The sequence below is a fragment of the Tetrao urogallus genome (genome assembly GCF_951394365.1).
Source record: "Tetrao urogallus genome assembly, chromosome: 19".
Classification (NCBI taxonomy): domain Eukaryota; kingdom Metazoa; phylum Chordata; class Aves; order Galliformes; family Phasianidae; genus Tetrao; species Tetrao urogallus.
The window spans coordinates 9,169,889-9,185,673 of record NC_136832.1 but is presented as its reverse complement, the minus strand read 5'-3'; the positions used below and the strand labels follow the sequence as shown (position 1 = coordinate 9,185,673).

At 39.4% G+C, this 15,785-nt stretch overlaps 1 protein-coding gene across 6 annotated transcripts in view; it reads left to right on the top strand.

Annotated features, from left to right (window-relative positions):
* Positions 1 to 15,785, top strand: part of DENND1A (DENN domain containing 1A) — a gene marked incomplete at both ends in the record, with an annotated part of 170,509 nt that overhangs the window by 138,440 nt on the left and 16,284 nt on the right. For all 6 annotated transcript variants that reach the window (XM_079544662.1, XM_079544661.1, XM_079544660.1 and 3 more), the window contains one exon: positions 3,679 to 3,810. In XM_079544662.1, the coding sequence (XP_079400788.1) occupies positions 3,679 to 3,810 (132 nt within the window). The remainder of the gene's footprint in view (positions 1 to 3,678; positions 3,811 to 15,785) is intronic.

Below are 15,785 nucleotides of genomic sequence, written 5' to 3'. Positions count from 1 at the left end.
AACATCCTTTTTCCAGTTTTCACTGCCAAATATGAGCAGCTTCTGTACAAGACAGAATTTAAAAATGCAATAAAGCTAGAGGTCTGCTTCCTACAACTCTGCATAGCAATGATGACCTCTTAAATATAATCAAGAGCCCATTTTGCCCTTGGTCTGCTCCAGTCTTGGGTTTGAATTGCAAATGGGAAATGCAGGATTGACCTGTTGAGAGGTCACTGTGGTGTGTGTAAGGTCCTTCTTTAATATGATAGTAGAGATTGAATGGGGTTCTATTTCCATCCCTTGTTCATTTGTGGTACAGTATTTCAAAGCAACAGAAATAGTTTTCAGAGGATTCTTATGAGTGATAGCAAATAATTGTTAATAGATACAGCATGGTAGCTTTATTTTATATCTGCTACAGAAGTTTTTTCTTCTTTCTCTTTTTCTTTCTTTCTTTCTTGCTTGCTTTTTTTTTCTTTTTTCCCTTTTGTAAAGGCCGCTATTTCTGTTTTACAAATGGACCATGGTGGTCAAGTCACTCTGTTATTGGCTTGTTTGAAGCTTAACTACACAGAATTAGGAAGAAGGAGGAATGCGAATGGTACCATCCTCAACTTTCAGTAAGGAGAATGTAACTCACTGAAAGCTTATGGATAAGACAATTTATATAAATGGTAGGGCACTTGGCATTAATGTATTCAACATTATTTTACTTACTAGAGCCCCGCGTGGCTCTAGTTAATGTCTGTTATCAATGGGCTGTTGTCAGTGCTTTATTATCAGTGCTGCTGGAAACGTCTCATTTAGAGGTTTATAAAATAACCCAAGGATGTTCTGGCACGTGCTGCTTGTGCTTCTAATAGACAATATTTGTATTCCATTATATCAGATCCCTAGAAAAATTAATAATGCATTTTTAAGCAGATGAAAACCTTATTCAGCTTAAAGTACGTATGCCTAGTTATATCTTGCTTCTGCTCTGAAGTTCCACCTTTAAAATAAATAGGTAGCAGAGGCTGCCCCTGGACAGTTGGTTGTTAGGGGAAGCGCCATTTATATACTGAGTTAACTGCAGTGTGATCGTCCTTATCCAGTAATTCATAAAATATATTCTGTTCCTGAAGTAAAAGGTCTTTTTTGTTTTAACAACATTCTTAAATTGTACTTTCTTTTTTTTAAAAAAAGGCGTTGTTAGGTTTTTGTATTTCTGGAGTTTTTAAAATAATGAATAACTTTATCATCGGATTTTTTTGTTTGTTTGGTGTGTTGTTTTTTTTTGCCATCTATTCTGGGAGAGAGGGCTCAGGCTTTTTGTTATCTTGAATGATAGATGACTTAAGCTATTTCTGGAATGTCTTACTGGCTCATACAAAATCCCATGCTGGGGATGTATCAGAACTGAGCAGTCAGACATAGGACATCATCCACACAGAATGGTGCATGGCAGTGCAAAAAACTGCTTGCAGGCTCCAACCATGCAGATATGTTTACACAGCACAGATGAAGTCCCAACACTGATCTCAAAAGTGGTATGGAAACACGGGTCAGCATTCCGACTGGAAATTTGCTCCCTCAGGTGGCATGCAGACGTTACTCTGCTTTTCTTTTACAGTATCAGGAAAGGTGCATTTTCAAGGCCTTTCTGCACTGTGGTCCACTGCAATTCGTCATTTCTGCTCACAAGCACGGTTTTTAGCAGTGGACATTTTACCGAATTTCAGAGTTGGTGTCTCCTGATTTCCTGTTTGTGGTTCCTGTCTCCGTCCTGAACTCTTGTGCTCTGCACTGACAGAACTCAGAGTAGCTGTATTCAGTCTGATAGTGGACTGAAGGCCTGTCACAGAGATCTTTGAAGGACTTAAATTGAATTATATATTTTTGAGGACAGAGTAAATATGTTTTAAGAAAATAAAATCGTTTGTACGCAGTTATATCATCAGAGAAGTACACAAGTAAAAGCAGCAGGGACTTGCAGTGATCGTTGCACACCTTAGGGGATTTTGCTTTGGTCTGTCTACATCTTCTCTTTCCTTTCCCACTGCATGTGTGTCCATCTTTTGCATCTACTTTAAATTTTTCTGGAATGCCTGTCCTGGGAGCTGCTTTGTTCTCCTCATTGGTTCCCAGCTGTCTGTTGCCTTGGTTAGAGCTGCAGGGCAGTTCAGCAGATGTGTTGGACGTGTGAGCAATGTGTGCACAGAAGGCCTGGAGCTTGGCTTGGTGCGCCTTTAAGATGGCTAGGCTGCATTAGAACTTTTCTTTAATTGCGTAACGTTTCAGATTAGTTGTGTTGCTGCCGCAGGTGATGTGATTCCAAAACTGACCAGACCCCTGGCTAGTTTGGTGAAGTTTTGGAGCAGAAGTATGAATTTGACAGAAACTTACATTTCTCATCGTTGAGTTGTCTTCTGGCTTTGTTATTAATTCGGTGTACGTGGATGTATTTTATAAAGACAAGGTAGCATTGTGCTGGTGGGGGGGGGAGGGGAGGAAAAAGTTTTTCTCTCTAGTTTGACCTTAAGAAGTTGTTAATTTCCCCATGATCCTTATGCCCATAGTGGTGAACCACTGCTCTACCGGCTGGATCTAAAAAGGTCTCTCAGCTTCTCTGTGGAGCAGACAAAGCCCCTTAGAAAGTCCATCCAGCTTTTTGTTTCATTTGACCTAAACACATTAGGTCAGTCTGTGTCCAAAGGAACCATTTCTAATTGGCCATCAGCTTACATGTCTCATTATTGTACCTTAGCAAGACGGAAACTTGAGGGGGCATGTCAAAGGTCAGTGAATCAAAGCAGTGTGTGTCAGCAGCCAACCTTAGGTCAGTCTTGCAGAGCTACAGTGTGTGCAGGTTTCTCTCTATATTTACCAAGCATTGCAAGAGCAGAGCATTGTTGCAAAGAGATTTAAGGTTTGGGGCCCACTGCGTTACAGACTGTTTCTCAACTGATTTTCAAACTCTTTTCTCCTTTTCTGATTCTTTCTGTCTGCATGCCTTTGTCTTTTTCAAAACCTGTGTTAGACACACCATCCATACACTTGCCAAGTCTTGTAACCTAGACTGATGGATCACTTTACTTCTGAAGATGAGGAGTAACCTCAAAAGCAAAACAAAACAAAAAAGCATCCTGCTATGCAGCAGTTTGCTTTATATAATCTCCTGCAGGCATACTCAGTATGCACAGACTCAAAGATGAGATACAAAGTTAACTAAGCTGTGAGTTTGATCTCTCCTTGCAACTTCCACAAGTAATTGTTCTATTAAAGATCATTCTGTGAAGCAGGTAAGTAGAATTACTGTTTTCATTTGCAAGAAAAACCCCACAGCAAACAGTCAACAAATGGAACAGCCCTGTTCCTGGGATTCTGTTGACTTTGTTCACAGAATGAAAATTTTGAGCTATGTTTTGTTCTCAGAATATATTTTCTAGCTTTTTCATGTTTAAGTCAGACATTCTGTTGAATGTATTTGCATGCAGCATTGGTATTTGAAGGACAGGGTGGTTGTTTACAATACCTTTGATTGACAAAATGCAGTGAAATGTTTTATTATAATGAGGTTTACTTTTCCGTACTTTGTTTTCTTCTTGCAAACATATGAGTGAGTACTCAACATTATCTTCTAGTGTTCCTCTTTGTGCTTCTTACTATTAATCAGGAATGCTTTTGGCCATGCTAGTCACCTTTTCTTCCACACAGGACGTAGCTGAGAATGGATGTTCTGCAGCACCAGAGCAGTCTCTACCAAGACCAGCACCTTCTCCATTGGTTGAAAAGAAAGACACTAAATTAAGAGAGGACAGAAGACCAATCACAGTACATTTTGGTCAGGTAGGTGTTGGTGTTAGGATTTTAAGTTGTGTGACACAGGAAAGAGCAAAAGTAGTTCAGAGAAAGCTCAAATATGCCGGTTGTTTTTGTTTTTTTTGTGACTGGGTTGTGCTGTTACACATTAATTTCTGTTATATCTGTATAAATGGGATTTTAAAAACCTGTTGTCTGTGGCTCATGCATTCCTTTTGTTCGTATGATGGTTTTAAGGAAAATAAATCCTATGTCAATTTAGGGGAAGGCAAAAGTAAAATGATTGTAGCAATTTTATAAGATATTTTGCAGTTTTAGCATGCAAAGTACTACAGCCCCCAGGAGTGAGTATGTATAATTTAAAATGATCTCTGTTATCCAGACAGATCATTAGTGTCAATATGGAACATCCAACTATTAAAGCATTTTAGCACTCTTTGAAAATTAAAGGTGGTGAACTAAGATGAAAAAATCAATTAATAGCTTATTTATGTGCTCTATTTCAGCATTGACAACTGAGATATGCGCATTAGTTACTCTGAAAATGTTTATTTCAATATGTTTGCAGAAGAGTGAGTGTGTTTTTAAGAGCTAATTATTTAGAAAATGTTGAATTTGCTGTGATTATCATGGAAAAACATACAATATTTACTACCAGTTTGCCAGTGTTCCCCTATTAAGTGCTGCTTGACTCAAAAATAACGTTATTTTATTTCAATTCTTTTCTTTCTCTGCATGTATCGTGCATGTATCTAATCATGATAAAAAAATGGAGGTTAGTTTAGGAACCATAATGTGCCTTTAAAAAATTATAAAATGGATGATAATTATAAAATGTGAAGCAAACCAGACTTTCAGATAAGTAGTTATTAATAGAAACTGCACTGCCTGGGTAGGTACCAGGCAGGAATACCTAAGATACAATCATTGCTCAGAGCAATGTTGTCGGTATCATTTTAGAATCTGATTTGTTTCTTTCAGAACTTTTTCTGAAGTGCTAAATGTAATTTCTTGGGGGCTTTTTTTTTTTCAAAAACAGATTCTCTTTCAATTAAATGTTTGCAGTAGCAATTTATTTGTCGCTTACTTTCTGTGCCAATACAGCTGAGAAGGACTGGGACTACTGGAGAGACGTAGCGATCTCAATTCATTTAACACAGCCAAAAATCCAGATAGAGATTTTATGAAAGATGGATGGTTCAAGCTTTTTAGTGATTAATGAAATGAATAATCAAATGCAAACTGTGAATTTAAATTCATGAGATTTTTGAATGGTCGCTTTCTGTGTGTCAAAAGGAAAAGCACGCAAGCTTTAGAGAACCTCTGGCTGCGGTGAACGACTCGCTTGCTGAATGCCTACTGCTGACATTACGTTACAGACGCTGCTTTCCAAAAATCAGCCAGCTTCACAGTTGTACGGCTGTCTCACTTACAGCCTTTGTCCTTTTGCAAGTCCTTTTTTCCCAATAGCCCAATGCCAAACTGAAAATTAAATCATACTTTGTTTCAAAAGGCAAAGATGGTCAGGTTTATGAAATACAAATTAAGGCTTTTGGGAGAAAAAAAGCAGCATTTACTGCTTAAATGGAAGATGGCTTCTAACTAGTGATTAAAGGGAGAGATTTTAGCGTCACTTTTAACTCTGTCTAGAATACTGTAGGTGGGAACAATTAAAAAGCCACAAGAACTCTGAAATAAGGGCTGTTTGTGCATTCACAGTTCTTATAAACTGAAGAGGATGAAAGAGGCTTTTTTCTCATTGTCGCTTGCTTTCTATGTCTGCTAGTATTATGCTGGTATATATGGCAAAGGCAGACTTTTTTAAAATGCATGCATGCGGATTAGGGTCAAGCCCTGTGTATCAGTAATGCAGTAAGCCTCGTCCATAGCACTGCAGTGAGAGAGCCTACCAACAGCAGCGAGATGCTTTAATTGAGACATGCTGTCAAAGTGACAAACACATTTGCATACAGTCTATTTATTTTCGTTGGAAAGGTCTGCAGTCTGCTGTTGGTTGAACATTCTTAATCAGCTCGCTGTAAGTGAGCCGGCAGCTAGCTGTCCTATGCTAGGTGCTTCTCTTCATTACATGACAGATTAGCTAAAGGGGGATGGGCTAGCAAGCCAGTAGCAACCTTTAATTTTAACTCATTATCTCTCACCATATAGTGAGTTGGTTTTCAGCTTTTCTAAATACAGTTGTGTATCTGCAGTCGTTAGAGTACAAAAAATACCAGTAAAACATCTTAAATTGCCTATGAATGTATAGCACTTCAACTGACTGTTCTCAAACGTGTAGCAACCATTACCTAACTGTATGAGATTTTGGAGTGTAGTACCTCATTTTGGTGAGTGGTTATCAGACATTGTTTAAAAGGGTTATTTATTGTTTTTAAATTGGTTTCTGTAATACTAAGACATTGTGCAAAAGCTCTCCTTGGTAATGAAAAGGATTTTAGCCAGATAGCCTAGAACAAGGACAAGTGATCTTTCTTGGTAAGGCTCCATGAGGAGACTGCAGTGGAAGAGTGCGACCGCAGCTCTTCCTCTTTGACTTCATGTGCTCTGCAGTTTACAAAGGGTGTAGCTTTAATGTGAGCCCTCTGATCAGGCAGGTGTAAGGAACTCTCAGGGACTCTGAGGCGATGCAGTTCCTCAACAAGTAGCAAGAGCAGTACAGACCGCCTAATGGGGCTTAATGAGTGGGGAGAAGGGGGAGCAGTTTTCCAATCATTGATGAGATTCCAATGAATAGTGTGTAGTACTGAGTAATACTGCCTGGTTTGGGGAAAACTGGGATTCATTTTAGTAGAAAATACTCTGCTACAGAGAACATCCTTTGTGAATGTCTTGCTATTGCTTGCCTTCTTCCTGCTTTTTGCCTTATAACGTGACCAAAACTTACCTAACACATGCAAACACACACTGCATATTCAGCCTCTGGCAGCCACCGCCTTGCTGACGTGGGGCTGTGTGGCACTGCCAGCCCACAGCCTATGGCTCAGCAGTGCTGTGGGACAGCAGCTACAGCTCCATGCACACGCTCCTGCTTTTTAGGTAGCTTACGTATTTATCTTTGTCATTTTTACCTGTGTGGAAAATAAATACTGTGTCACAGTGGCTGTTTGAAACACATTCCTTGTCCATGCAAGCAGCTATTAGCGGCTCCTGAGACAGGACCCAAAGCTTGAAACCTTGAGGTCTGCTGGGACACTGGAACTTGTTGGGTTTTGTGGGTTCTTTTGTTTTAAATATGTCCTTTTGTTTTCACCATAATGGCTACAGAGATTTTTGTTCTCTTTATTGGTCTTCAGTTTTATCTTTTCATGTTCAAAATACCTTTTCATGATACTTTTTCAGATTGCGTCTATGTTAACGTTGCAGAGATTGTGTTTTGGCTGTAAATTTCACTTTCCTTTACTGACCTCTTACTGGTGGGAGAACTACTGTGGCGAGGATGCTGCACAGAAGCATCACACTAACAACCTTCGAGTTCTTCACTCTGATTTTCATTTACTGATGATTGATCTGTATTGCATTTGAATGTTGTCTGATTTTAGAAGTTTGTTGTGAATGTTGTCTGGGAAGCTTTTAATATCTCTGTATGAGCATGACTTCTTATTTGCTGCCTTTATGCCACAGGAAAAAAAAAAAAGAGAAAGAAAATCACGCAAGAAATGGAAGAGGTCATTTACATTTTCTTTCTGCAAGATTTAGCAATCCTGACAAGATGTTTTTGGTTTTTTTTGTAGTTTTGGGATTTTTTAGAGGCAAAAGTCTCAAATGTCTGCTTCAAGTGTTTGGCTACGGAATATTTATACACGTTACATATGTCATATCCAAAAAGAAAAGAGTCTGGGAAATGCAGGCATTTCCTTAATGATGTTGATTGTATCCCTGTTTCAAGTAACCAGGCAGCTTCCAAAATTGCTTGCTGAGTTTTTAATGAGCAGAAGGCTTTCTCTGTTCTTTTTCTTATGCATTTATTTTTTGCGTTATCTGAAGGAAAAAGTAAAATAGAATGGATGATTTTGCTGAGGGAGAAAGGTAGTTTAATATCCAAATCTGATCCTTAAGAAGCCTTTTGCTTTACTGGGCCACTCATACGCCAGTAGAGCTGTGGTAAACACCTACTGTATCCATGTGCCACAGCCATGACAGGAAATGTTTAGTGATTTTTCAGTTTTGTGACCTACTGAGCTCACAGGATACATTGACTGGTCCCCTGAATTACTGCAGCTGTGTGTCCTGGTGTGTGCAGGTATGGCTCCACTGGAACTTGTCGCATTATGCAGTGTGAGATGGTCCAACAGAGCACTCGTGTTTGGTGGTTGCAACTCTCTTTTTGGGGAGTGAAAGGAGCACTTTATTTTCCAAAAACATACTTGCGTTTTACACGTCCTTCTTCTAATGAAGTTTTTGCTAACCATACTGCATCCTTTCCCTTCCACCCCTAATCAAATGCTCCGATGAAATGCTGCATGACTGTTCCTACAAGAACCTCTTTATTCGTGGTAGGTCATTGCCTGTGCCTGGTATTCTCATCAATCTTTGAGAAATGGTGTAGATAAACATAAAAGGGGGTGAGTCTAGCTTCTTTAACAATAAATCTAAACTTCTCTACAGATTTTTACATGGCCAGTAGTCCAGCTGGTCAGGTACAACCAAAGCAGCAAATGACAACAAGCTGCTAAAACCATTCTTTGTTGGGGAAGAATGTTGTTTCGTTAGATTCAAGTTATACTGGCAGATCTGCTCAGCTCTCTAATTGTTTCTTGTACAGTTAAGATGTCTTTTGTCAAATTGTTTGTGTTTTGGTTTCTATGGCTTATTATTATTTACTGGCAAATGGAATATTTTATTTTATTTATGGGCAAGAATGTAAGGCTAAATAAAATTTAAAAGAGCCTTATAAATACATCCCAAGAGATTCATCCATAATCCGTTACGTACTCGGGAGAATTAGTATTTCAGGGATTGATGTTAACAATGAAACAAATAGAAGAATGCTCATGTACTCGTGGTAAAGCAGCATATCAGACTGTGGAAAAACTCGTCCAAAACTTTAAACTTTTGTGGGCCATGGAATTGAAATAGTCACCTTATTTGCTGTTTTGTTCATTTGATGTAAAGGAACTACACATAAATCTTCTTTTTTTCCATTCATGATCTGCACCTAGACGTGCAAAATGAAGAACTCTGCTTTGTAGGGCAGGTTTCTTCTTCAAGAAGATTAAAGAGCATTAAGAGGTCAGGGGGAGGATGGGGAGAATCCAGCCAGCTACATTCCAGAAATGCAAAACTGGATCAGTGAGGGCAGAGGCAAGCAGAAGGGAGGATTAACTCCAGTGTAAAAGCGAGCAAGTAAGGATGGAAGGAAGGCTGCTTTGCCAGACCCTGTGACTCCCTTCACACCCAAGTGCATTGGAACAATAGCAGATTTCCCCAGATCACAGCAAGCATTGTGTAGCACTGAGGTAGAAACCAAAGGGGAAAGGGGAAAACAAGTTCATTTTCTAATATTTATGCAACTGTATGCTGTGACTGCAAAGCCAGCCTCCTCTTCTCCTTGCCACTCTGAACTATTCTGACAATAGAGGTACCTTCGTTAACAAAATGAGCTCCCATTCCTCCCTTCCCCACTGATGAGCATTATGCTTTCTCTGTTCCTTTCTGCTGAACCATGTAGAGTTTCCTCTCTCTCTCCATTTGATCCTCTATGTATTTATTAAAAGTATAAGCTTTTTTCTTTAAAATTCTTCTGTCTCCAGAAACCATATTTTCTATCCTCGTTTCTTCTCACTTCTTTCTTTGACTATTCCTTTTAGAAAGGAGTTCACTGTAGCTCAGTAGAAGTCACTTTGCTAGAAATGAAAATGTATTGTCCATCCAATGTCTGTTTAAGACAACTCAGATGTCTGATCAGGTTCTTAGATTACTGTATTTGTAGAAAGGGGAACAAAAACAACGCCCATTGACAAGAAGGTAATTCCTTTGATTAAATTCTGCTGTGTGGTGTGCAAGATTTTCGAAGATGACAATCCATGGGGATCGAATTATCTAACTAAAAGGCTTGCACTCTTGTCATGCATGTAAGTATTTGACAAGTGAGACCTGGCTCTCACTTTAGGAAGATATATACACCGCCTGCCGTGCATACCCAAAAGTTACTGCCTCTAAGGTACACACTTGCCAGTATTTTGTAACGAGCAACCGGGCAGGTGTGTCTTCGGCAGCCACTCCAACATAGCATGCGTGTAGCTTATACCATGTAGGAATGCCTAATTTGCTGTAGGATTTTGTGACTCTGCTCCTGCATCCAGCAGAACTGTTCATCCACAAAGCATATTCTGGGCTATGGCTTTTAGTATTTGCCAACTGTCCTGGCTTTTCGAGCACTTCTTAAACAAGGATGATCAGAATAAATTTACTGCCCTGAGTACATTCAAGTTATATGCCATAATGGTTGGATGTATGGAGAAAATATACTGTGGTTGAGCTGACCTCCTTAGTGCTCTGTGACAAGCAGTAGCAGCTGTAACGTGTCTGTGCAGAATTCCCTTGTTAGTCTTGTTGTGTCAAGGAACCCATAAATATCTTGGAGAGAGTTTCTTGGTCCGTCACTGCTGGCATGTGGAAACAAAACTGTGCTTTATAAATAATACATACATATAAAATAAATACGTCAGTGCATGCAAGGCTAACCAAATCATCTAGATTGACAACTTTAGAAAAAGCTCAGAGGCCTTATGGGTGACTTGCATAGTGTATCAGTGTTGAGCAGCATCCAGAAGTTTCTTATGTACTTCTTATGAAGTGGATAGGCCAGAACTGTCTGAATTGACCTCTAAATCACTTGATTAAACTAAAACATTAAAAGGAGAGAATACGTGGAGCATGTGATTCTTCCAGCTGCTAACTCCTCTGTGATTGCTTGTTTGGCCAAGCATCCTTTGGATTTGCCCTTCAGAGCTGAGTAAAATGGTTGAACAATGCCATGCTGCAGATACAGGAGCCATGTACTTTTGCATGTTTACATAGAAGAATGATGATTCGCCGTGATTATGCAGTGTCCTAAGTGAATGATGAAATTGAACCCAGCAGATAGTCATTGCTGTTAGGAGATTCCTTAAATAAGAGACCCTCTCTCTCTCTTTTTTTTAATACCAGTATTCTACTTACTAGAGAGCAGCAGTTGTTAATAGATAATAAGGGCTATACACGTTTTCCAACACTTTAAATCATGTCATTTGAGCAGTTTACTTGGTTTGAATCCCGGTATCGGGCCCCCAGAAAGCCCAGTGTAGAACTGACAAAAAGACCGGTTAAAAAAGAAAACAGATGAAAAGTGTGACTTTTTTTTTCTTTATATTTAAAATCACATTGCTGTATTTTCCAGTATTTTAAATGAAAAATATATGTAGTTAGTTCCATGTTGACAATGTCCTTGAGGATTTGACAGTGAGATTTTCCAGCGGTTGCTCTTCGTTAGAATCCTGGTGGAGTTTAATAAGGCAGCCGAACTGCTGGCACCTCCAGTTCTTGTTTGTTCTCCGAGGGCTCGGGGCTGCTGCAGTAAGCACATCGACCAGGGCTGATCATTACAAGGGCGTACGCCACCATGAATAAAAATGTCACACGTTTTCCCATCTCACAGCAGTACAAAATGTCAGTCCTGTCAAACAGACATTGCAGGTAGCAGCGAGAGTCAGTACAAATTGGGAAGCCGAATATTCCCCAGCTTTCTGATATTCTTCATTTGAAGCGGAAGAAAAACAGTTGTTAACCTATTAGCTGTGATTTTAAACTCTGCTGAGATAGTAGATGGATAGACTTTAATACATAGGGATAAATGTATTCCTAGGGCCTGGGATTTTTTTTGCAATGTGTGCCTCCATCGACGTATGTTGAGAAATAGAATGAAAAGAAGCCACTGCAAATCACACTTAATTTTGGGACAAGTACTTTGGAAATTTGAAAGTCTGCTCAGTGAGATACTCTCTCTCTCAGAACCCTTCCCTATTTTGTCTCTGTGAATAGTTCTGAAAAACCTCCTTGCTGTTTTACTGGCAATCCGGAATGGGTGCAGTGCTGTTCAGTATGTTTGGGGAGTTTGCTTTCTGGTCCTCTCATCATTCCATAGTATAACTAGAGGTTGGGATTTCTGCACAAATGAAAGTTACACTGCTTTCAGGCTGAGGTGTGTTGTGTGATGTGGAGTCCATGGGGTTTGCTGTTTTCTGGGTGTTAATTTGGGTGTGACTTAGATGCCTGATAGAAGGTTCTTTGTTCTCCTTTCCTTGGGGAAACCGTGAGCTTATAGGCTCCTTTCGCTTCCTTCTTTGATTGTATGCTTTTATATTATGGAATGGAAGATTCCTGCCTAGAAAGATAAGGGGATCATCCTTGTTTTCTCATTAGACTAATCAAAGGGTTTAATTGTGACAGATTCTCTTCCCTTCCATAAGTTCTTGGCATTGAACTTGAACATTGAACATATCTATAGGCATTGCCATGGTTTTTTGCCAGATTTGTGCTACCTTCCCAATCTACAAATACAGTTCAAAGAATGAGACATCTCCTAAGACATGGAGTGTTTTTTTTTAACCACAGGACCCAGCAGATTTCTGTTTGAAGTATTTTAGAGTGTAAATCAAAAATATATGTTGTAAAGCATACACTGTTCTTGTCATACCAGTTTGTGAGCTGTGCATATGGGAGTATGTAAAAAGTAGTGTATGTGCTGTGCAGGATCTGAATGGGTAATAAAACAGCTGCTTCATAGATTCCATCTGCTTTCTGTACTGAATCTTTTTAGGCACCGTACATTTTCAGTGTTGTTATTGTATCTCCCTGCCCCCTTCCCCCCCCTTTTTTTTTCTCCACTGAATGTTGAGTTGAGGTTCAGCATATTTTTCCAAAGTCAGTGATCCAAATCCTTTGCACTATGATGTATTTGAGCTTGGGTACATTCAGGACAGTGCATCTTTATCTCATGTCTCATTGTCTTTAAGACATACGAACAGTTTGTAAATCAGCCCTGAATTTCTGAAGAAATTAAGTTGTCTGTGTAGAAAAGCTTTGTTTTGGAAATGGTTGGAAACATGCCTCACTACTAACTTGAGAATGAGAAACACTTCCTTCTGTATGAGCTGACATACCAGCTTTCGTCTAGTTGGGTTTCCTTTATGCCTTTATTTCCAGTTGCACTTGTTGCTGCGTGTGACATAGCACCTCTAATTTACTGATAAAGGCTCTGTTTTGAATGCCACCATCTCAACCGAACCCTTACTTCGCAGTACAGAAATGATCTTTTTGTAATGTTTTCTCTAGTATAAAAAACCTAAACTGCTGTATTGTGAAAGTTTCTTGGATATATAATAGCTACTTTATGATCTGTGGTATGTATACTTTTTAAATAGTATTTTTACAGTGTAAAAGTGAATGTAAGATTTTTTTCTTCCTCCACCATCTCACAGTTTAAAATTGCTTGTCTTGTAATTAGAAAACAGTGCCATGTCTGCAGTCATAAAATTGGCTTCCTGCAAATTTTCTTTGTCTTGTTGCTTCAGATGTATTTAGAGAAAAACAATTAAGAAAATATCTAGAGTAAAAAAGTATGCTGGTAAACAGCTACTGGTAAGAAAGTGCTAATTTAGACATTTCTCCTCTTTGAAGAAAAAAACCACTATAGTATACATATTTAGGGACATACCTAGGATAGCAATTTAGCAGCTTTTAGCAATGTAGCTCTGGGCTGTTTCATCCTTACAGCGCAGGTAATTAAGTTGATAATCCAACACAGCTTCCCCTACTGACCTTTCAGAATCGGAGTGTTTTGCTGCATTAACAAATTAACTTCTAATCAGTGGCTTTTCCAGTAAATATGGTCTTCGTATAATTCAAATATACTTGCTTGTCCCATTTTGGTGACACATATTTACATCAACATTAACAGTGGAGCTCTGGCAAAGGACAAATAACTGCTACCTCTTGGTGGGCCTCCATCTCAGCGACTCCTCCCTGCCCTTTGCCTATGCTCTTTTCAGTCCTTCAGACCACTGGTTGTTTAAGCTGTGCTGTCTCCCTGTCCCTCTGTAATTGAAGGAACACACTGCTCTTGATGTGGAGATTTGTCTTATTGTTCTTCTCGGAACTCTTTAATGTTTCAAAAATTAGTACGTACTGTGATAAGTGCAAGACTTGGTGCAGTGGCTGTACTGTGGCCAGTGAGGTTCATGCAAGGTGAAGGTATTGCTCACTGTAAACTTTTCCCAGTACTCCGCCATGACGACTTGCAGCATGCTGGCTCTTGTAACAGAAGTGTCACTTTCTGATCTTTACTCTCTTTACTGTCTAACAACTTATGTAGTAGGTAATTAAGGAACCCTCTCACACGCTTCCTCAGACATATTTTTCTTTCTGTGTCTGGGGGGGGGGGGGGGGGGGGGGGGGGTAAGCAAAATTCAGCTGTACGTGTCCCTGCAGTGCCTATAATCAATGCATTGGCTGTCTCTCTACAAGGCAGTCCTCATCACTGCATTGTCTGTCTGTCCTTTTGTGCCTTTGTCACACTTCTTTTCACAAACTTTAATAATACTGCCACTGCTTTATCAGTTAATACTGTTGATGCTGCAGTCTTGCAGTGCTTCCTGAAAAGTTACCCTGTTTTTTGCCACGGAAGGAGAAACCGATCAGATTTGTTCAGTGATATGAACTAATACTGAAGAAGTAATATCAACTTCTTGGTACAATATGAAGTGATGACTTTCAATTCTTACATCAATCAAAACATTTTTGTCCTGAATTTTAAAAGTCATGGAAAATAAGTGGTGCTCAGGACACTACTAGCTGGGAGGTTACTTGAAAATCCCACCTAAGAGAATTCTGTGATGCAGAAATGTTCATAATTTTCAGGTAACTAAAGTGAAAAAAAGCAAACTGAAGCATACATAGAGAAGGCATTAGGGAAAATAAAAGAAAAAGAAAAAGAAAGAAAGAATAATAGCGTATTGTTTTCCTGCTTCATCAAATAGTTTGTCTAAGTAGCTATGTCATAAGTGGGTGCCTTTAACATCACTAGAAAAGTGCAAATTTCAGATTTTTTCAATTGTTTCATTATGATTCTGAAACAGAATGGAAAATAAGTATGGTATGTCACATAACAAGAGTTAAATATACTTTAAGATTATGCTCTCAGCCTGAGCAGGTAAAGTGGGGAAATACTCAGTGCTACAACTCAACGTCTGTGATGGAATTGCATAATAAGAGGTGCAGAAGAAAAACTAGGCAGAAGGGCTAACAGTAACCTCAGCTCACCAGCAGGTTGTTTCTCTCTATTTTCCTTTGATTTGGTGCTTACTTTATTGGAATATATAGTTGGAAGCTATCACATGGGAAGATTTTGGCCTCAGCTCTCCATGACAAGTGCCGTTTTTTCCCCACCCACCTCAAAAATCTGAGCTGAGTGAATGTGTACAATCTGGCACTCCTCCTGGCACATGAGTAAGGCTGAATAAACCAATTGGTGCAAATCGTAAGTTAATGGGAAAGCGTGATGAGATGCAAGAAGAGCATGAAAATGGTCTGAAAAAGAGTAGGCTGTGACACAGCACGAGGGTAGCAGAATGAGAATGTGTGTCACTCTGGAATAAAGACTATGCTAATAAGAAGTTAAAAACTGCTGAAATATGAATCTGGAATCTTTTTTTGAGAGAAATTCAGTAATTTGTGTAAGCTTTCTTTTTCTGTCTGAAGAACCCAACTCCTGCTGCCAGTTGCTGTTCCCTCTGTTGGGTTGACAGGCTTTTGTCCGCAGGATGCACTGCCATGTGCTGCGGGCAGCAGCACGGCCTGTTGTCTGCTGGAGCAGGCATTTGAAGGAGTTCCTGCCACTCCTCACTGCAGGCTCTACTTTTCACTTTCAGTACTAATATGTGTATTGAAGATACTGCAGAAAAGGCATTAACTTTGATTTTGTTCTCAATATCAAAGTTGTACTT